Source organism: Salvelinus fontinalis, chromosome 39 (assembly GCF_029448725.1).
Source record: "Salvelinus fontinalis isolate EN_2023a chromosome 39, ASM2944872v1, whole genome shotgun sequence".
Lineage (NCBI taxonomy): Eukaryota > Metazoa > Chordata > Actinopteri > Salmoniformes > Salmonidae > Salvelinus > Salvelinus fontinalis.
In genome coordinates, this window is record NC_074703.1 from 14,137,925 (window position 1) to 14,161,077 (window position 23,153).

Genomic DNA, 23,153 nt, shown 5'->3' on the forward strand with positions numbered 1-23,153 from the left:
GAGTTATTATACACATTCAAAAACAGTCATTGAATTCCATATGTACACACCCCAAAGATATGTTTCAGAATAAATAGATTTTTATTTATTTGTCTATGTACAACGAAGCCTCTCCGGACACCGTTGTGACCACCAGGTAGACTCGTAACGACCGGGCACACACACACAAGGTCTAGAAATAGAAAAGTACTATTAGAATATACATACACCTATGATTTCAAACAATGCCACCGCTACAGTAAAGAACCTAATTGAAATGGGCATATTAACACAGAAGGGATATAGTGCATGAACAATCATTACTGTACTTACAGAATAGGCATTCCATTTCCCATCCTAATGCAAATATGTATAAAACCCTCAATTTATGACTGTCTGTTGTGATGGACACAATCTTTCATCAGAGGACAAGACGCTCTCATTGACAAACATCCCTTGAGGATGTGTCTCAGATCCTGTGGTGAAGACTGATGCAGCAGTACAGTACTAGTCAGGACAAAAGGCACACCTGGGGGTAGAGGGCACCTCATTCCTCATCGTCAGCTGGGATCCCCAGTTCCTGGTCTGTCCATGCGGATGCATCAGGCCATGGGAAGTGACCCTGAGAGAAGAGGCATCATGGGGGTTTAAGTCTGCTTGATGGACACCAGCTTTCTCTCCATCCTTTCCTCTATGAACTGGCAAAACTAGATTTGACAGGGCATAACTATAATTGGAGCCTAATCTACATTTAATTCACCATCACTGCGTCTGGGTCATGCCAGCAGTGCCACAGGATCCAGAACCACATGGCACTGCTGAGGAGCTCTGCTTGGAACGTCTGGCTCTTGGTGAGCTGTGGGAATTGCCTGTACTGGGCCTCAATGTGTGGTCCACCACCAGCTCTGAAAGGAAACAGAAAACCAGAGCACTGAGGGTATCACTGTTTTCACCCCATCACTGTATACCAGTATGTAGCTACGCTCTACACATTTGATGAAACCCAACAACCCAATGGGTTAACATCTGATCATGGCGCCTACCTCTGGATACTTGTTTGGTATGCCTACTGTCAGACTGCTAGCTAGTTATAAGCTATAGCCTAACGTTACTGTTTAAAGCTAAGATGACCGTGATGAATGTGTACAGCTGACGTGTGATTGATAATGTTTCTTTAATTATGAAGGACGATATTGAAGTCAACCTTTCGTCGCTAGCTGTTATCTAACGTTTACATTATAACACCAGTTAATTAAGCTACTTACTTTCGGGTTACTATTTTCTGAGGTCCACGTGTAAGAAGCTGCGTCCCGGCCCTAAGGACACCCATGGCCCTTCCTAAAGAAGACATCGTTTTTTCTCTGTTCCCCCAGTGTTGTTTTCTCATAAATGTCGTTCCACCTTGACACAGAGGTCCAACCAACCAACAACGAGCGCTATGATTGGTCGAGATGGAGGGTTGTTCAGAAAATGGATCGACTCGTGTCGTTTTCACTTTTGCACACTAGATGGAGACAAAGCCCTTTATATGTATATTAGGTAGTTACAGATTATTTTTTTATGCATGTATGAAATTCTTAAAAGGGAATCGTGTAGGAAATATTGGGGGGTGAAATGTATTTCATTTTTCATATGAACATGTAATGCTGGAAGTTTGTGTTGTGATATGGTGAATTAATGCATGCGTGCTTCTGTGCAAACTTTCAGAAACTGACAACTGAGCAAGGACGGTTGGTGGTCATGGCAGTCCCTCCAATTTCCTTCCTCTTCATTACAGGTTTTATGTTGGAACGTCATGCACCTCCTTCCTTTGTTTACATGTCTTTCATGACATGGGTGCGCAGTGCATTTGTTTTGTGTCCAGTATAGTAAATTCAGGTGGAGGGAAATTATAGGACGGCAGTCAGGTTTAATGAATAATCAAGTGACAAAAGACAGGCATAACAGGTACAAATGGTTAATGAGCATTTAAATTACGAGAGCAATTCTTCTCTGGGATAATTGTGAAGAGTCTATTCGCCATTTACTGATTAATGAATCTGAGAACCGAGTGGGACAACATGGCGGAAAGCTCCAAGCCCCCTATCAACAGCTAAACGGTTCGACAGTTGCTTTTGTCCTTGGGGAAAATCTTACTAAAATATCAAATTTGCAATTAACTTCGCGTTCCATCAGGTGTAATGTATCCAACTGTAATCGAATTGTTACTTTAAAGTCCTGCAAAAATTTGAAGTTTCTTCCCTTTCATGCCAGTGTTCAGTTCAGCTTTTGTTGGACACTTTTACATTTTCATAGACAATGACCGTAATTCCATCCATCCATGTTTCGACTTATGTAGTTAAAGATAAGTTGGCTCATCAGTGTGCATCTCAGTTCAAATACCAAAATAGGAAATACATAAATAGAGTATAAACTATAACAAGACTTTACACGAAGACAGTACAGTATGGTTTAGAAACTATACTTTCCGCGCTCCTCTCGGGAGTGCGCGCGGTACCGCCGCCTAGTCAGTGCGGTTTATGCACGTGCATGATCGCTAACAGCAGGCGCCATCTTATTTGCCACCAGCTACGTTGTTGCAATTTCACAAAAATACGGAAAGTGATCTACAGCTTTCTGTATACAATACGTTGATACCCTGAATAATTCCTATGGTCGAACAGCAATAAATTGCTCATCCCATATTTATCTTTCATTTCAATGCATTGTTTTTCTTGACTCGTCCCTAATGGCGCCTGGCTCTGCAAATTCTCCGGTTGCGCCACTCTCCCCTCACAGCTCAGAACCCGCCTACAACCGATGTCCGAATGATGTCATCAGAAGCCAACCATTTCTGCAAAAACAGGCCAATTCATGCATCATTGGCTGAGAGCAATGTCAATCTATCAAAACAAGAACGCCATTTTGCGAAAACGAGAACCCTAGATTTTAACCACCGAATCTCATCCCAATCAAACTGTTCGGAAACCGACTAGGCTACTTCTTGATAACGTCTCCAAATATTGTAATAACAAAAACCCTACACTCTGAATAAAAAAAAAAAGGTGATGTATACCGTATTATAGCCCAACGACTGCTGTACAATATAATCTACGTTCGCTACAAGATTTCCGAAAATGATTGTAGTTGTAGCAGTTATGAAGGCTGATCTACTCTGTCAAGACGATCTGATACAACCAACAGACGAGAAAGCCCAGCAAACTGCCAGTTCAATTTCAGTAATACGCGTGCGCGCGGGGATGCGGTTTGGCTAGATATCAGTGGGGGAGGGGAGGTCGAACTGTAATGTCATGTGAACAGGCAATGACTGTATATGTGAACAGGATTGGAAGATTCGCAGGAGCCACTGTATCTTCGCCTTAATTCGAACGACACGTACACACGACATGTCCAACGGATTTTTAGATACATTGTTGCACAGTTGGACGCACCTCTTTTGGACATGGAGACGGTTTACTTTACACATGCAACGATCCGTTTGCCTTGACCTCTTCATTGTAGCCTATACGCATTGTTGTCAGTATTATTGAACTAGGCCTACATATAAACATATAACATGTATTCATAATAGTGCCGTTTTTATTGAAAGACTGGAATACTGTAACAGCAATTATGAGTAAAATGTACTTGTACAATAGCACATGATGCTTACATTTGTGGATTGTGTTGATATTAGTTGGTCAGTATTGCCTACCACCCACCTTGCCTTCAGTTAAATCAAATAAATAAGTGTAAGTGGGTTACATAAGATATTTGTTACATAAATATTTGTTTTCTCCTACTGCCTTGGGCACCAGATTTAGATGCTAATTTCAAACTCTGGTAAGTAGGGCCTAATAATTGCCATTCATGAGTTTGTTTTATCTGTAGCAGATACAGAAGAGAAGGCGTGTCATGGACCTCAGTGACAATACAATATATTTCTGTTTGTTTTACTATTTTAATAAAGTTTCACATTTTGCAGTAGGATAAAAGTGAAAAGAGCACTTGAATGAATGAATCTTTGAGACATGAGCGGTGGTGAGATGGCAGACCATAGATGTAGAACATGGTATGTCTCTGTGCCAGACATCATGGTCATATGGTTGACAAAAGCACATCAGATTGCTTTGCAGTTAAGAGAAGTGCGAAACAGGAGGGAAAGGGCTGACAATTCAACAAGTTCCTCCAGAGGAAGTAATAAAAGCAACAGTACTTTGTCCTTGGCTGCTAAGAAATGGCATTGACTACACACACACACAGTGCTTGACTTGGACTGAAATACTGTAGGTGCCAGTACTCATTTTGGGTACTGTTTATATTTAGGTGCAGGAGCTCCACAATACTTTTGAGATAATATTCTATAGGAGGTGCAGGAGCTCAAGCAGAAGATAATCTGAAGTATCGGTACTCAGCTCCAGTAAACTTCTGCCCAAGTCAAGCACTGACTACCCTAATTTTACCCCGTCACACATCAAAGTGTACAAATTGTTCTCAGGTACATGTTGAAAAGAAAACACACGTGATCTGAAAATAAACACTACATACAGGAGTTGTATATGAGTTTAGTCTATGCCTTGTATTGTGGTGTCTGTCATGTATTGTAATTTTGTGTTGCACCATGTTGCTTGATCTTTCTTGCAGTTTTAGGAAATGGTACATTTTTATTTAATGTTTTAATTGACAAAGAGATATTATTCTATTCATGGAAATGGATTCATTTTTAATGAGTTGTTGAACGCATGAGATGCTGTGCTTACACAATCTGAGATGTTCTTTCTTTACCAATCCTATGAATGTTTACATTTGTTATAAATGAAGTTTGGAGATAATATTGTATAAATTAGGATTGTAAGAAATAATTTATATGTCATTTTCTAGAACCAACTCGTTGCAACTGAACTCACATAAATCCTGCATGGTGGCATCATAGTGGCACGATTTGGACTACAGACACAAAACTACAGAACAGGCAGGGCAGGGTCGCGTGAACGCGCATGTAGCCATCTCCTTTCACCGCGCCCCTGTAATCTTGGGCTGTGGACCCCGGAGAGTGTAGGGGCGGGGCTCGGGTTAGGGGTTGATGGGGCTGGAGGAGGCGGAGTCACGGCAGTCCTGCCAGGGCCGCCATTTTTGCAAAGGGAAAAGAGATAGGGTATAGAGGGGATCTAATTTCTAACAGTCGGCGTAGGTAGGACACAATTTTAACGGTTAGGAACTGACTGTCATTATTGGGTTCCAATAACTACCAACGAAAATTATTTACAGCAGGGGGAGTCTCAAGAAGACTGCTATCAGTGTAAATATTTTTAAACCTTATGGAGCCGCAGTGTGGAGTGAAGTAGCTATTGTTTTGGTTGTGTAGAGAGCGAAGCTCTAGCGACGGGGGTCTCACCCAGGTCGCTGTTTCTTTATTCAGGGTATCTACAGTGAGTGGACTTTAACTGTAAGTAAAACCCTTTAAAACTACCTCATACGTTGTCTTAGTTTCAAGAGCTCATCAAGTTAGTCTAGCTAGCCAGCTTACCGACTTGGTTTCTCATGGCTAGCTACTGTAGCTAGTAACGTTAGCTACGTGGATGCTGATGGCGCTATAGTTAGATGATAATAACTAACTTTCTGGTAGCAAATGAGTTGGTTTTTAATATAAGTGAGCCACTTATTTAGAATGTTATTCCTGAATTAGAGTGTTGTTTTGGTGTAACATTAGCTGGTATTAGCTGGCTAGCAACTGTTAGCACAGTGCACTGTTTAGCTAGCTAACGTTAGCGCATTTGATTTTTAGATTTAACCTGCTGCTTCTGAAACGTTAGCACGCTTACATAGTTAATGCAGTTGAATAACTACATTGGATTGTCTGTTAATGAAGAGAAATGGAATCAATACTTTATCAAACATTAACTATTTTGGCTAGTTAGCGATACCTGCAATGTCAGTATGCTGTTGCAGTCGAACGTAACGTTAACTAGCTAACTAGGTGGCATGAACTACCCCGCTCTCATTTTCAACCAGTCCCCAAAGGATGGTCAGTTTGCCAATGTACTCCCATGCAATAGGCTAGTGGTAAAAATTTACTTACAGAACAAGTAAATCGTGAATTGTATTGCAGTATTTGTTCGACTGGCTTGGTTTAACACATCCGTACTCGTTATCTAGCTCCATATTTGCATGTGGTTGGAAGTGCGCTTCTTGTTGATCCTAGGAAGGTTTATTTCCGTTTATGAATAACTAGCCAACAAGTCCACAAAATGTGGTGTTGCGCAGAGGGCATTGACAGGGCTTTTGTTTACATATACAGCTAGATAACTAAAGACTACGTATAATTATTTATGTTAATTGTAGTTGCATTATATTTCTTTTCAAATTTCAATCGCATGTCCACTATTGTGTAAATGCTTTTTTAGATATAAAACTAGAGGCCTCCTCAGTCACGAGTTGAACAAACGGCTATTGGACCGGTAAACTCCCACCCTTCTATTTTGTTGCTAGCTGACAAATGCATTATACCCTCTGAATCTAAATTAAGGGATATGTGGTTTAACTGCTGCAAACGTGGGGGGAGGGGACCATACCTCCGTGGAGGGGGCATACTCCAAATCGGGGAATCTTGCCTCCACTGACAATGTAGCCTCTTTGACCGTTTAAATTGTGCGATTGTTTACAATAGATTGAGACAATGTTATTTCAAAAATAATTAAATGCGAGAATGTATATTCGGCAAGCGTGTTACATTTGCGCGTTGTTCACACCATGACGTGTTTACTAACCTCACTAACTTAGGTAGCTAATCTTTTCATGTTAAAGCCCTCGTTGGCCTGCGTAACGACGCAGTTCGAACGCTAATATTAGCTAGCTAAGTACTACAACTGATGTGGCAGTCTGGTAGTAGTACAAGCTTAAAATGTTATTTTTTTCAAGACAGAGGCCCAATGTAATGTGTTAGCCGCTAGCTACGTAGCTTGAGACAATGGTTCATTTGTCGAGAAGCGCTAGCCAACGTTTTGTATCTTTGAAAGCCATCGCAGCTAGCTAGCATGGCTAGTTAGCTAACCCGCTGGCTAAATTATCGACGAGATTCTACATTTTTCAAATAATAATTACACAGAAACGGCATCGACAGATTGATACTTAAGTAAGAATGTCTGAAAGACGATTGATTGCTTTCTTGGGGATTTTCTTCTCGTGGCGAGGGTCCGTCCCCCCAGTTACACGGTTTTCTCGCTGTCCTTAGAAAAGCGCTATGAAAATGGCGGCTTGGCTTGATGTTGTGGTAATTTAATAGCTATGTTCAGCCCTCCACACCCCTATCGGCTGAGCTGACTGCAGCGCCGACACACTCACGGGAAAGCGAGTGCACAATGGGATAGATTAATAAGGACAGCTTTTTGTCGTACATTTAAACAACGACAAGGTCCGCGTTTGGTGCAAACATACATTTGTCAGGTCATAAAATAGTTTGAGATTCGCTGGCCAACTGTCTAGTTAGCTAATAGCCCCCCCATGTCGTTCAATCAAATTGCTTTGCTAATATTGTGTTTCATGATGCATTGTATTTGTAGAGCAAGATGTATATACAGATTGTACTACAACGCAATATACGTCAGATTAGATTTATTGTAGTTGCTGAATTTGGCTATGTTATTAGCAGGTTGTCATATTGAGGAGTTGCATAACAGGATACAAACGCAGCACTTTGTATAAAGAACAATACGAGGTTTATTGCCACCCCCACTCTTCTTTGACCTCATGCTTTGTCCAACACTAAACATTCCCACCCATTTCTGGCACGTTGGACTAAGTTACCACATTTAACAGTAAGTAGGCTACTAGTCTAACTCATGTGTTTGTAGAAAGCACTAGATGGACATTTTTAATATCTCATACTTCACTATCATTTACCTACCCATTCTCTTACTGTGGTAGAATGGTAGGTTCATGAAACATCAATGCTATTTTATGGGGTAAGCATGTATATGCAGTTAATAAGTAGTAATTATCTAAAGGTCAGCTTGACTGAGGAGGACAGCATTATACTGATTGTGGATATGAACCATAGAACAAGCAGGTCACAACAACCATGATTTGTGTCATTATGGCTGGAACTATGTGCTTGTGTAATATTTACCAGTGTTCGGGTATGACTAGTACTAGAAACTCAGTCATTAAATTAGCTAGGAAGATTTCAGTGTGGTTAGGCCTAGCTCTTTGGAACATAGGCTAATTTGTCTCAATTGTACTTTCCAATTTGGAAAATTTCCATAATTCACATTAAATTCATGAATAGATAAACAGGCAGTTTCTCAAGTCCTACCTGGTGGCCAAAGGCGTTGCGTTTTGTGAAGGGGGAATGAAACAACCGCTGACTTGGTTATTTCCCTTTGACATTGACAAAGACCTGCTGCCCTCCTCTTGCCCCCCCCCCCCCCCCCCTCTCAGCTCCTCACAGACTCAGAACAGATGCCCGTCACCAAATAACCCAATAGTGAAAATAAATGGCAATTTTTTTTGTTGTCTGCTGTTTTGGTGACAGTGTTGACAATTCATGATAACACACAGCTGGCCAGCGAGGAGCTCTATATCACTCCTTATAGAAATAACAAGGAGCCCAAGTCTCCCAACAAGGCTTTTTAAACTTGCCTGGCTACATCTCACACATACACACAAGCCTCCACTTTGCACAAACAATCTTCTCCTGACAGTGCATGTCTTTCCTTTCATGTGTTGTGACATTTTTCCATCAGCTCAGGCCTCATTCACAGTAGTCCGTCCCCTGATGGTGGCTCTAGTTTTGGGATGGTGTGAGGCAGGCAGCTCTACACCGCTCCATTCCTTCCTCCCTACTGGCCTGTGAGACAAACCAGAGAAGCTGGAGACTTCTCTGTGGTGCAAACTTTGGCAGCCTCTGTCCAAATGCCAGTTTGAGACAGCCGCCCAGTGTTTTTTTCCTCCTCCTTTTTCCTCATGACCCCATGTTGCCATAGCCATGTAAGAAGAGACTCCTCCTTACGTGAACAGAAAATTATCCGGATTTGTGGCCATCTTGAATGGAGGCTGCCGAGAGAGATTGCCATTAATCTATTCTGTTTTGGTTCTCCAAGACGGCACTAATTAGTCTTCTGTGTCCTTATGAGGCGAGGGTTATGTTAATTCCCCCTCTGCCAATCGAGGACAGGAGGACAAATCATTGGAGGCAGAGGTGTTTTCAGTTTTCCCCACAGTGAGGCTGTGCAGCTGCTCTCTTTCTTTCTCTAGAGGAGCCTAATGAGAGAGCTGTGTAGGCTATCGTCGCTGACTGACTGACACTGATACAGGCACTCATTTACTTGTGACTCCTGATCTTTCTTTTCACTGACAAAGGTGCTTGTTTCACAAATGCCTGTCAACGGTGGGGGTTAAGTAAGGCCTCCGACTGCTATACACTGCTCCCTCTAGGCTTTCCATAGTGGGATTCATCCTCCACCAAACAAATGATGTCATGATACGTTTGTGATATCATTCATGCAGTAGAGACCTAGATGCAGAGAGGCCCTGGGAGACTTGGGCCCCTGCCGGGAAGTAAAATAGACACTGGTTTGAACCGCTGCAGGCTGGAACCCTCTGACAAGTAACGAGGACTGTGTGTATGGATGTAGCTGGCACAGTAAAAAAACGACTGTTTCCCTCGATGTTGGCCTCTGAATACAGCAAAAATGCCTCCATTTTGTGTGGACATGTTATAAATACTGGATGAGAGCGGTCCTGCTGTGTCTAATCAGAAGCTGATATATAATACACAATCCCCAGTCACCTACCTCTTCTTCCTCTTAAAGGGACAGTGGCCTCTGCTCTGTCCTGGTGCTAGAGGCCATGCACTGGCTGGGGCGCTTCTTGCTTCGTGGCAGTCATGCTACTATAACCATGTCACGGTCTTGTAGCATTCTAACAGTCTCCCTAACTGCGCTGTATTCAAATTGCCTCACACACTGACTCACACTGCCTTCTCTGGTTCCCTCTCCTCGCTCCCCCTGGTGGGTGCCCTGCTCAATAAGAGAAGCTATGAAGGCTTTTCGAGCGGCCAATAGCCAGGATAGTGGGCCACAGAGGGAGGAAGTGAAGGAGTTCACTATGCAGGATGTTTACTGCTAGTCTGCTGTATCGAAAGCAGTGCTGGGTAGGACAGAAGAAGGCAATAGCTCAATGGAGCTGGTGAGAATCTATTGACATCCTCTCTGCCTGCCTCATCCTCCACTGTAAAGAGTGCCACTTGTGTTTGTGTTGTTTCCTCTGTCCCTGGAGAACAACAGACTCCATCCTAAAACTGTATCATCTGTATAGATATAGCTGGCTGACAACAGTACACTGCCAGCCTAGGTAGTTTTACCCTGTGGGGCTGCCTGGCTCTATGGTTCTAAGCCTCCAGTGTCCTCCCTTTCTGTGTAGAGCTAGAGTCAGGCCTTTAGTAGCTCATAGGAGGCTGGTCTTGCTCTGAGGCCCAGCACAGTCACATAGGTCACACACGAGGAGGAGAGGGAGACAGGGTTCTTTTGCGGTTCTGGGCTCTAATTGATCCCTTGTTAAATGGACCTTTCGCTAGTTAGACTACCTCCCAAATAGGTGCCCCTGGCCTGGGACAGCTGCAACAGCAATCCTGATACTTCCCTAACCCTGCCCACTTCCTGTTGCTGTGCTACATGCTAGCGCTACTTACTTGGTGCAAGGCATGCTGGGTACTGGGCAGACTCAGTGGAGGCGAGAGTGAATGTAGTGGTTGGTGATATAACGCCAGTGCGAGCCAGGCGTGAAACCGATCATGGAACAGTGCTGTATTGGGGCTTGAGTGTCTCTGACCAGGGCTGGGCGATATGGCCAAAATATAGCACTTTATTTTTCATATTTTTGATGGTATTTAATGTATTTTTTTTTAATACATTTTGTAAATTAAGCTTTATGAGTAGTGCGAGGCCCTAGGGTGATTTCAATGAGTCTTTCTCGATTCTGATTGTTTTATACTGTTTTCAACCTCATCCAAAAATAATTTCTGCCATTTTTATTAATTTCTGCATTTCCTGCACTTTGAGATAATTGCAACACTGCCACGTAGGGCTGCACAATATGGGCAAAAATAATCTAGGCCTACGATTAACACCAGGCACAGAAAAGCTACATTTGAGCCTGTCAGTCTCACTTTTATTTGGTTTGAGTAGTTGACCTTTCTTTCCTAATATAGACAAGACTGAGTCACTCAGGTTGACAGGCGAGCTCGACGCAAATCAATGATTTTGTTTGTCATCGGTCATCCTTATCAAATTTAAGAATGTCAAATGGAGCCGTGCTGTGTTAGGGAGTGGACGAGAGGAGGGTGTATCGAGGGAGAGTAGGCCAGAACAGGGCCAGAGTAGGGCTGCCCCAGACCAGCTGTCAGAACCTGGATGTACTGGACTGAAAACCTTGGCTGGCTGGCTGTACCCTGCACCTGAGATGGGAGATCCCTCCTTTACCCTCTGTGTGTGTTCGTTTGACAGGGTACAAGCCCAAAGTGTGTAGGCTGATGTGTATAGAGTAGCCTCTAGGGCCCACTGTCACTCACTCTCACACACACACACAGAGTGCTGGCCCGGGGCCATTGTCTGCTGGTTAGTGTGCTCTGCAGAGTGTGGATGTGGACAAAGCAACATCATTCTCTCTCCAATGCCTTTTAGTGGGTCTGGACACAGTGCAGTTTGCTACTGCGCGATAGGTGGTCAATGGTAAACATCACAGTAGAACGTATCTACTCGCCACTAGTGGCACACAATCTCTAACACATGCATACACACAATGTAGGCCTACATCTCTAATGTCCTGTATTATTGATGTATGGCTTCACCTTCAGAGGTAAAGCACAGAGGGAGCCCTGGCAGCTTGGGCACAGTGATTAATGAAGGACAGGACAGCTGATGCAGAGAGTAGCCCTGTTTGGGCACTGTGAAAGGAAGGGTTGTGACATTCTGATGGTGTCTTTTTCCAGTGTATAGGCGTGTGTTTATGTTGGTGTGTGTGTGTGCACGCTCGTGGCTGGCTGCTGCGATGACTCAGCCTATGAGGATGGTGTGAAGTCACTTCAGCTCTGTTGGGAACTTGGAGGGAAGGAGGAGCGCGGGGTCCGTTAGAAGCCCGTCTTTATATCCATCGTTCTCTTCTCCCGGCTCAAAATCAAACACTGAGACTTGGCCCAAAGAGCCTCAACGAAAACAAGCTCTGACGTACGGCGGCTCCAACTGTGTGTGTGTGTGTGTGTTCCCTGCTGAATGCAGTTCAGTGACTGGTCTGTCTGAAAAGGAAAGTTATTCCCCCACACAATGACGTGACTGTGGCCTTAGTGAGGAGGGGAGATTGGGAAAGGGAGAATGGCAAATGAGAAGAGGGGGGAGAGTGGGCTCAGCTCTAGTCTCTGCTCTACTCTCCCACGTAGTCTCAGAAGGCTGCTGTGCCTGCCTGTGCTAGAGGAACCCTAGTGCCCATACAGGAGTTTGGGCGCCTCTCCCAAACAGAGGGTAGATGGTTCATTTGGAAGGCTCCCTGCAGTGCTGTGAGATCCGTGATGAGAGAACCTCAGACAGAACGAAAGGGGGAGTGGGGTACAAAAGCGCCACAGCTTTCCTTCTCGCTTGACTAGCTAGTGTTCTATCATCATTTTTTGCTTTGTGTTTCTCTCCCCCTTTCCCTCCTGTACTCTCTCTCTCCTTTCCCCTTCTTCACCATGCTCTGTCTCTCTTCCAGACTCTTTGTAATTAGGAGCCCTGTCTGCGGCACTCCCCTTCCCTTCCATGCTCTGAGGTTTATTTAGGAAGAGGAGAGACATCCGGGTGGGGTGGATGGGGCACAGCGAGGGAGGGCAGAAGGAGCGAGGGAGTGTTTGTCTTTTTCCTCTGCTTTTTTTGGCATGTTGGTCCTGTGTGACAGTCAGCTCCGCTAGAGGAAGTGGGAGGAGCGTCGGAGGCAGTCACAGCGCTCAGATTTAGTCAGGAATGCTGTACTGTACTCGTTAGCCTTTTTTCCAACCCCCCTTTTGTGTGTCTTGAATGTGTCTGGCCCTGGTGCAGTGTGTGTGTGAATGCGCGCCCCTGGGTGCCTCCCAGCAAAGGAATGTGTGCAAGGGTCTAGAAGGGGAGGGGGTTTGGGTTATCTGTCTGCGGGGGTGGTTGTGTGTGTGTGAGTGAGCTGAGCATGTGTGTGTGTGTGTGTATTCCTGAGCAGTGACAGCAGGATTCCCTTAGACAGGCTGAGAAGATCAGAGCAAAACGCTTGGAAACAGACGGCCTGTTACCGAAGGAGGTGATTTTTACTACACCAAAACATAGTGAGCCTTAGAGATAACACAAAAAGGTTTTATGTCATTTCAGTCTTCTGGCTAAGTGCCCTGTTATGGGGAAATGTTACACCAACAATTGGTTTCTATTGTTAATTGAGCCACACAAAGCTGTGCTGTGATATGGGCCCTGCTGTTTAAAGGGACTGTAAAACTGTTTCGGAGGTCTAGTAAACCTGAAATGTCCAGATTTTTATAGCAGTGTCTCAAAGATGAGCCCTCTCTGCTGGATGCCTGGGCTGGTACACACACAGAGGTGTGAACTCCAGCCTATTTTGTCTAGGCATGTGTCCCTCCCACTAATCCCACTTATCAACAACGCTGTGCTCTCAGTATCAAGGCCAGCTCATATGCCCCTGTCTGGACACATGCATTGCATTACGTAGGCTATAAGCTACAATAGCCTGTACATTACCACCCACTGTTTGTTTGTTTGTGTATAGGCTAATTGGGACAGGTCTATTTAGTCTATGTACATAGCATTGTTATTGCCTGTTAGCGGGAGTGGCTACCTCTGTCTGTCAACCTACCATTTAGTCCCTCGTCCTACTTCTCTCTTCATCAGAGAGAGGCTGCAGTCTGTGTGACACCTAATGGAGTTAATTATTGACTTAGTCTTTCTATGCATCTTCTGTCCACCTGCAATGCTGAGCAAACAGTGTGAGAGGGGGAGAGTGAGACAAGATGCCTATTTAACACTGGCTTTCACATCCAGACAGCCAGGGGCTTGTGGCAGCTCTAATTACAGCTTTAAAGGATTGTGCGTGTGTGGTTGTTCCTTTTAGAGAGCGAGTGTGTGTGTGTGTACTCTGTTCTGCTCAATAGAAAAATCCTGCTCGGGGAAAAGATGGCCTCTCTGTGTTGCGTTTTTCTTTCTCCTTCTCCATTAATGGCCGCCAGTCAGAGCTCTGTGTTCTCTCACACCCCCTTGTGGTGGAACACTGCCACCGCAGCATCCTGCATTCGTGGCAGTCTGTGTAGAGGTCGCATTTGACCAGTTTACCGACATCAGGCATCGCCTTACTATAGCTTCTCTTCCCCCTTGCATCCATTAATGTCTCAGGTAGCCAGTGAGGTGGGCGAGGGTTCTCTTTGAGAGCTTTACTAGGGAAATTCCTATCGTGCTGTTTATTTTCTGTGTATCTAGCAGTTAGCTAGTACCTACATCTCACACAGCTGAATTTATGAATCATGGTGATTCCTGTAAATACCCCAGTTTTCAGTCTGTCTGATCTAGTTTCAAATAGGTGACTGTCCCCTTTTCACCATGCTAACTCCCTTGTTGTCTCTCTCCCTCTGTGTGTTGGCAGGCCTTGTGGATGCACTTAGATGTCTGCAATGAGTGCTGTGGCTGGCATGCCTCAGTGTTTTGGACTCCCATGCTCTGGACTCAGTAGGACAAGAATTGACCAGCAAAGAACGTCATGAGCATAGTGATCCCTGTAGGGGTGGACACAGCAGACACCTCATACCTGGAAATGGCTGCAGGCTCAGAGTGAGTATACCAACGTCTTCGGGCCAAACCCAGCATCTCATGATTCATCTCACTCTTCTCTTACTCTCTCTATTTGCCTTTTCACTCATTCTCTGCCTCTCCTCCATTGTCTGCTGCTCTCACCCCCCTCCCATCTCTTTCTCACCCCCACCCCCCCCTCCAATCTCTTTCTCACCCACTCTCTCTTTTTTATTTCATCCTTTCTCCCCCACTTCCTCATTCACGTTAATTGGCCATGTCATCTGGCTGTGTCTGTCTACCATATCCCCCCTTACGGCCTAAAGCTCTCTGTGTGTGTCTCTCTCTAACTCTCTGTGTCTCTCTCTCTCTCTAACTCTGTGTTTCTCTCTCTTGCTCTTTAACTCTCTGTCTCTCTCGCTCTTCTGTGTCTCTCTCTTCTGTGTCTCTGTCTCTTGCTCTCTCTGTGTCTCTGTCTCTCTCTCTCTCTCTCTCTCTCACTCTCTGTGTCTCTATCTCTAACTCTTTGTGTCTCTCTATCTCTAACTCTCGGTCTCTAACTCCCTGTGTGTGTGTCTCTCTCTCTCTCTCTCGAACTCTCTGTGTTTCTCTCTCTCGCTCTTCTGTGTCTCTCTCTCTTCTGTGTCTCTGTCTCTCGCTCTCTCTCTCACTCTCTGTGTCTCTATCTCTAACTCTGTCTCTAACTCCCTGTGTGTGTCTCTCTCTCTAATTCCCTGTGTCTCTGTCTCTCGCTCTCTCTGTGTGTCTCTCGCTCTCTCTGTGTGTCTCTCGCTCTCTCTGTGTGTCTCTCTCTCTAACTCTATGTGTCTCTCTAACTCTCTGTGTGTCTCTCTAACTCTCTGTGTGTCTCTCTAACTCTCTGTGTGTCTCTCTAACTCTGTGTCTCTCTAACTCTCTGTGTGTCTCTCTAACTCTCTGTGTGTCTCTCTAACTCTCTGTGTGTCTCTCTAACTCTCTGTGTGTCTCTGTAACTCTATGTGTGTCTCTCTAACTCTCTGTGTGTCTCTCTAACTCTCTGTGTGTCTCTCTAACTCTCTGTGTGTCTCTCGCTCTCTCTGTGTGTCTCTCTCTCTAACTCTATGTGTCTCTCTCTCTAACTCTGTGTCTCTCTAACTCTCTGTGTGTCTCTCTAACTCTCTGTGTGTCTCTCTAACTCTCTGTGTGTCTCTCTAACTCTGTGTGTGTCTCTCTAACTCTGTGTGTGTCTCTCTAACTCTGTGTGTGTCTCTCTAACTCTGTGTGTCTCTCTAACTCTGTGTGTCTCTCTAACTCTCTGTGTGTCTCTCTCTAACTCTGTGTGTCTCTCTCTAACTCTATGTGTCTCTCTAACTCTCTGTGTGTCTCTCTCTAACTCTGTGTGTCTCTCTCTAACTCTGTGTGTCTCTCTCTAACTCTCTGTGTGTCTCTCTAACTCTCTGTGTCTCTCTAACTCTGTGTGTGTCTCTCTAACTCTGTGTGTGTCTCTCTAACTCTGTGTGTCTCTCTAACTCTCTGTGTGTCTCTCTCTAACTCTGTGTGTCTCTCTCTAACTCTATGTGTCTCTCTCTAACTCTCTGTGTGTCTCTCTCTAACTCTCTGTGTGTCTCTCTCTAACTCTATGTGTGTCTCTGTAACTCTATGTGTGTCTCTGTAACTCTCTGTGTGTCTCTCTAACTCTCTGTGTGTCTCTCTAACTCTCTGTGTGTCTCTCTCTAACTCTCTGTGTGTCTCTCTAACTCTATGTGTGTCTCTCTAACTCTCTGTGTGTCTCTCTAACTCTCTGTGTGTCTCTCTAACTCTCTGTGTGTCTCTCTAACTCTCTGTGTGTCTCTCTAACTCTCTGTGTGTCTCTCTAACTCTCTGTGTGTCTCTCTAACTCTCTGTGTGTCTCTCTAACTCTCTGTGTGTCTCTCTAACTCTCTGTGTGTCTCTCTAACTCTATGTGTGTCTCTCTAACTCTGTGTGTGTCTCTCTAACTCTGTGTGTCTCTCTAACTCTCTGTGTGTCTCTCTAACTCTCTGTGTGTCTCTCTAACTCTCTGTGTGTCTCTCTCTAACTCTGTGTGTCTCTCTCTAACTCTCTGTGTGTCTCTCTCTAACTCTGTGTGTCTCTAACTCTCTGTGTGTTTCTCTAACTCTCTGTGTGTCTCTCTAACTCTGTGTGTCTCTCTCTAACTCTGTGTGTCTCTCTCTAACTCTCTGTGTGTCTCTCTAACTCTATGTGTGTCTCTCTAACTCTATGTGTCTCTCTCTAACTCTATGTGTGTCTCTCTAACTCTCTGTGTGTCTCTCTAACTCTCTGTGTGTCTCTCTCTAACTCTCTGTGTGTCTCTCTCTAACTCTCTGTGTGTCTCTCTCTAACTCTGTGTGTTTCTCTAACTCTCTGTGTGTTTCTCTAACTCTCTGTGTGTCTCTCTAACTCTCTGTGTGTCTCTCTCTAACTCTGTGTGTCTCTCTCTAACTCTGTGTGTCTCTCTCTAACTCTCTGTGTGTCTCTCTAACTCTATGTGTGTCTCTCTAACTCTATGTGTCTCTCTCTAACTCTGTGTGTCTCTCTAACTCTCTGTGTGTCTCTCTAACTCTCTGTGTGTCTCTCTCTAACTCTCTGTGTGTCTCTCTCTAACTCTCTGTGTGTCTCTCTCTAACTCTGTGTGTTTCTCTAACTCTCTGTGTGTTTCTCTAACTCTCTGTGTGTCTCTCTCTAACTCTCTGTGTCTCTCTCTAACTCTCTGTGTCTCTCTCTAACTCTGTGTGTCTCTCTCTAACTCTGTGTGTCTCTCTCTAACTCTCTGTGTGTCTCTCTAACTCTATGTGTGTCTCTCTAACTCTCTGTGTGTCTCTCGCTCTCTCTGTGTGTCTCTCTCTCTAACTCTATGTGTCTCTCTCTCTAACTCTATGTGTGTCTCTCTAACTCTATGTGTGTCTCTCTAACTCTCTGTGTGTCTCTCTCTAACTCTCTGTGTGTCTCTCTCTAACTCTCTGTGTGTCTCTCTCTAACTCTCTGTGTGTCTCTCTAACTCTCTGTGTGTCTCTCTAACTCTCTGTGTGTCTCTCTAACTCTCTGTGTGTCTCTCTCTAACTCTGTGTGTCTCTCTCTAACTCTGTGTGTGTCTCTCTCTAACTCTGTGTGTGTCTCTCTCTAACTCTGTGTGTGTCTCTCTCTAACTCTCTGTGTGTGTCTCTCTCTAACTCTCTGTGTGTGTCTCTCTCTAACTCTCTGTGTGTGTCTCTCTCTAACTCTCTGTGTGTGTCTCTCTCTCTCTCTGTGTGTCTCTCTCTCACTCTCTGTGTGTGTCTCTCTCTCACTCTCTGTGTGTGTCTCTCTCTCACTCTCTGTGTGTGTCTCTCTCTCTCACTCTCTGTGTGTGTCTCTCTCTCTCACTCTCTGTGTGTGTCTCTCTCTCTCACTCTCTGTGTGTGTCTCTCTCTCTCACTCTCTGTGTGTGTCTCTCTCTCTCACTCTCTGTGTGTGTCTCTCTCTCTCAATCTCTTTGTGTGTCTCTCTCTCTCACTCTCTGTGTGTGTGTGTGTCCCCCTCTAACTCTCTGTGTGTGTGTGTGTCCCTCTCTAACTCTCTGTGTGTGTGTGTGTGTCCCTCTCTAACTCTGTGTGTGTGTGTGTGTGTCCCTCTCTAACTCTGTGTGTGTGTGTGTGTGTGTGTCTCTCTCTAACTCTCTGTGTGTGTGTGTGTGTGTGTGTGTGTGTCTCTCTCTAACTCTCTGTGTGTGTGTGTGTGTCTCTCTCTAACTCTCTGTGTGTGTCTCTCTCTAACTCTCTGTGTGTGTCCAACTCTCTAACTCTCTGTGTGTGTCCAACTCTCTAACTCTCTGTGTGTGTCCAACTCTCTAACTCTGTGTGTGTGTGTCTCTCTCTCTCTCTAACTCTCTGTGTCTCTCTCTCTGTGTCTCTCTCTCTCTCTGTGTCTCTGTCTCTCTGTGTGTCTCTCTCTAACTCTCTGTGTGTGTCCAACTCTCTAACTCTCTGTGTGTGTCCAACTCTCTAACTCTCTGTGTGTGTCCAACTCTCTAACTCTCTGTGTGTGTCTCTTTCTCTCTCTCTCTCTAACTCTCTGTGTGTGTGTGTCTCTCTCTCTCTGTGTCTCTCTCTCTCTGTGTCTCTGTCTCTCTGTGTGTCTCTCTCTCTCTGTCTCTCGCTCTCTCTCTGTGTGTGTCTCTCTCTCTGTCTCTCTAACCCTGTGTGTCTCTCTCTAACTCTCTGTGTGTGTTTCTCTTTCTCTCTAACTCTCTGTGTCTCTCTCTCTCTGTGTCTCTGTCTCTCTGTGTCTCTCTCTCTCTCTCTCTCTGTCTAGCTCTATCTCTGTCTGTCTAGCTCTGTGTCTCTGTCTCTCTCTCTCTCTGTGTCTCTCTCTCTAGCCCCGCTGAGGGGCTCCATAGCCCTGCTGTCTGCTGTAAGGGACAGGCCTGGTCAATCACTGCCATTGATCACAATAATAGCACTACTCACCGTCTCACACCCATCACTTCCCATAGACATTCTCAATGCCCTAATCTGACCAGACCATCCAAGTTCCATATATGACAAAACATACTTTGTAGAGAAGATTTGAGGCAGAAGCGCTTGTCACTTAACCTGTCTAGGATCAGCGTGGCGCTAGCGGCACCCCCCCCCCCCCCCCCCCCCCCCACTGAAAAACCAGTGCCGCGAAATTCAAAAAAAATATTTTTTTTAAATATTTAACTTTCACACATTAAAGTCCAATACAGCTAATGAAAGACACAGATCTTGTGAATCCAGTCAACATTTCCGATTTTTAAAATGTTTTACAGGGAAGACACAATATGTAAAGATGTACATCTATTACCTAAAAACACATTAGCATAATCCACCATCTTTTATTTGTCCACCAACACCAGTAGCCATCACCAATTCGGCTAAACTAAGATATTTATAGCCCCTAACCAACAAAAAAACTCATTAGATGACAGTCTGATAACATATTTATGGTATGGGATAGGTTTTGTTAGAAAAAAGTGCATATTTCAGGTAGATGGCATAGTTTACAATTGCACCCACCATCACAAATGGACTAGAATAATTACAATGAGCAACGTGTTTACCTAACTACTAATCATCAAACATTTCGTAAAAATACACAGCATACACGAATCGAAAGACACAGATCCTGTGAATACAGACAATATTTCAGATTTTCTAAGTGTCTTACAGCGAAAACACAATAAATCGTTATATTAGCTTAGCACATAGCAATTAGCAGCCCAGCATTGATTCTAGCCAAAGTGAGCGATAAAAGTCAACATCGCCAAAAGATATTAATTTTTTTTTTAATTCTTCCGATGACACTCCTGTAACATCACATTACAACATGCATATACAGTTTGATCGAAAATGTTTATATTTAGCCACCAAAATCATGGTTAGACAATGTGAAATGTAGCTCAGCTGGTCAGAAAATGTCCTTGCGCCACTTAGACAGTGATCTACTCTTATACATAAATACTCATAAACGTGACTAAAAAATATAGGGTGGACAGGGATTGATAGACAATTTAATTCTTAATACAATTGCGTTATTACATTTTTTAATTTATCCTTACTTTTCAATACAGTTTGCGCCAAGCGAAGCTACGTCAAAAAACATGGCGTCCTAAGCCACTAAAATTTTTCTACAGAAACACGATTTATCATAATAAAAATGTCCTACCTTGAGCTGTTCTTCCATCAGTATCTTGGGCAAAGGATCCTTTCTTGGGAGAAATCGTCTTTTGGTGGAAAGCTGTCCTCTTGCCATGTGGAAATGTCAACTGAGTTCGGGATGAACTGAAAAGCATGCCCAACTTTTCACATCGTTGCAAAAATAAATGTCCCAAAATCGCACTAAACGGATATAAATTGCTATAAAACGCTTTAAATTAACTACCTTATGATGTTTTTAACTCCTATAACGAGTGAAAAGATGACCGGAGAAATATAACAGGCTAAACTAACGCTTGGAACAGGAGAGGGTCGGTGTCTTCCACGCGCGTTACGCAGCAAGAAAAGACTTGCTAGCTAAAGGTTTTTTTCATTTGTAGGGCCTGTGAACGAGCAATCGACCCCGTTGGAATCGTCATCACGTAAAGGCATCCAGGGGAAGACGTAAGAAGTGTCCGTATAGTCATAGCAACGACAGTGCCCTTTTAACTGACTTCAGAAAAGTGGCCAACATTTCTCAAATCTGACTCCATGTCAGGGAAATTGCTGTAGAATGGGCTCTGTTCCACTTAGAGACAAAATTTCAACTCCTATAGAAACTATAGACTGTTTTCTATCCAATAATAATAATAATATGCATATTGTACGATCAAGGATTTTGTGGGAAGCCGTTTAAAAAATTAGCCACATTAGCATAAATAGTCTAAACAGCGCCCCCATCCCCAACAGGTACAACATATGCTGTGTTTATGACTACCTAACATCACACACCCTTACTGTTCACTTTCTGTTTCTAAGTTATTGCTTCTGTGTAATACAGTGTCAGTGTAGCCAATGTCATGATTTAGAATGATTCCTACCAACCTGACACCACCAGGTGGAGGGAGAATTTCTCTGAAAATGGCGCTGTGCACCTTGTTAGGGGAGTAGAGCCTGTCGCCATGGCAACAACATACCACCCTCTCACAGTATTCCCTATACCCTCCTCAGGGATACTGGCAAGTATTCTAGACAAATAAGAGAGACCTCCTCTGTGCTCCTGTGGTTGAAGAACACAAAGGTCTGCTTTTAGAGGGCTTGTCTCTTTAAATGGGACGGTGTCACTCTCCCCCAGCCTTAAGAGCTGTTGCAGGCGGCCACAGCTGGTTGCCATAGAAACCTCCCCAATGTCTCCCTTCCGCACTGCGCAGGGGCCATTGCCATGGTCATCAGGCTGAATGACAGGTGGCCCTCTTGTGGTTAAGGCGTCTTAAATGGTTCGCGCTCACCTCTCTTTCCCCCTCCTCCCCCTTTGTCAGCTTTTTTAAGGGCCGCGTCTCAGCCCAGGGCCCTTCTGTTCGTAGGGTCGGGGTTTAAGCCCTCTCTCTATCCTTCTCTCTCCGCTCTGCGTCTGCCTGCCTAATGCAGATTTTGTCAAAAGAAGTTAACAAGCTTGAATTGGGCCTCCACTGTGAGGGAGCACAGAGTATGGCTGGCTGTCTGTAACACACACACACACAGGACTACCTACCTCCACTGTGAGGGAGTACAGAGTATGGCTGTCCGTCTGTAACACACACACAGGACTACCTACCTCCACTGTGAGGGAGCACAGAGTATGGCTGGCTGTCTGTAACACACACACACACACACAGGACTACCTACCTCCACTGTGAGGGAGTACAGAGTATGGCTGGCTGTCTGTAACACACACACACACAGGACTACCTACCTCCACTGTGAGGGAGCACAGAGTATGGCTGTCTGTCTGTAACACACACACACACACAGGACTACCTACCCCCACTGTGAGGGAGCACTGAGTATGGCTGGCTGTCTGTAACACACACACACAGGACTACCTACCTCCACTGAGGGAGTACAGAGTATGGCTGGCTGTCTGTAACACACACACACACACACACACACACACACACACACACACACACACACACACACACACACAGGACTACCTACCTCCACTGTGAGGGAGCACAGAGTATGGCTGGCTGTCTGTAACACACACACACACAGGACTACCTACCTCCACTGTGAGGGAGTACAGAGTATGGCTGACTGTCTGTAACACACACAGGACTACCTACCTCCACTGTGCCCACAGACCAGGGTAGTTATCATCTAGCCCTCTTCCTTCCACCCTACTAATAAAACAAGTCACAGATCCTTGTTCCTCCTCGAGCCCCTCGTGTTCTCAACACAGGGCAGAGGTTAGCATTAGTGTGCTAACTTGCTAACCCTAGGAACAGCAGTACTAGTCCCAGAGGAGCAGTCACTGCCTCTCCACCTCCCTCTGAAAGATGCAGCGGTGTGTGTGTGTGTGTGTTGGCTGGCTGTGCAGAAGTGCGCTGTCTCTCTCTGTGTCTCGCTCTGTGTCTCTCTCCCTCGCGCTGTCCCTCGCTCTCGCTCTCTCTGTCTCTGTCGGTGTGTGTGATCTCTGGCTCCATATTAAGCTCTCTCTTGAGCTGTGAGCTATGATTAGCACATGCCTAGCTGTCTGTTTAATTGACACCTCCGTTCCATCTCTGCTGTCTCTTTCTGCTGTCTGTGCTCTCTGAGTCTCCCGGTGTCTCACATCTCATAGCTTCCCCCTAGACGTGTGTGATTGTGATTGACTATAGCATCATGTACTCTGTGTCTTCGTCCCTGACTTCCTATGAGACAGACATGATTGATGCAGTCAGTCTCAGTCCCTTTGGCCACTCACACTGAAACCAAACATGGCCCCTCGCCATCCGTCAAACAA

General features: G+C 44.8%; 2 protein-coding genes across 17 annotated transcripts in view; one reads left to right on the plus strand and one right to left on the minus strand.

Annotated features, from left to right (window-relative positions):
- Positions 1 to 62: 62 nt before the first annotated feature.
- LOC129838413 (NADH dehydrogenase [ubiquinone] 1 beta subcomplex subunit 2, mitochondrial-like) lies at positions 63 to 1,433 on the minus strand. The gene is made up of 4 exons (XM_055905353.1): positions 1,245 to 1,433; positions 740 to 884; positions 509 to 601; positions 63 to 172 (listed from the first exon to the last, which is right to left on the minus strand). Exons 1-3 carry the CDS (start codon positions 1,364 to 1,366, stop codon positions 527 to 529), a joined length of 342 nt encoding a protein of 113 aa, XP_055761328.1. The 5' UTR covers positions 1,367 to 1,433; the 3' UTR covers positions 63 to 172; positions 509 to 526.
- A 3,621-nt stretch (positions 1,434 to 5,054) lies between these two features.
- Positions 5,055 to 23,153, plus strand: part of LOC129838408 (inactive histone-lysine N-methyltransferase 2E-like) — a 45,031-nt gene continuing 26,932 nt past the window's right edge. For all 16 annotated transcript variants that reach the window (XM_055905334.1, XM_055905336.1, XM_055905342.1 and 13 more), the window contains exons 1-2: positions 5,055 to 5,404; positions 14,596 to 14,780. In XM_055905334.1, the coding sequence (XP_055761309.1) occupies positions 14,710 to 14,780 (71 nt within the window). In that variant the 5' untranslated portion in view covers positions 5,055 to 5,404; positions 14,596 to 14,709. The remainder of the gene's footprint in view (positions 5,405 to 14,595; positions 14,781 to 23,153) is intronic.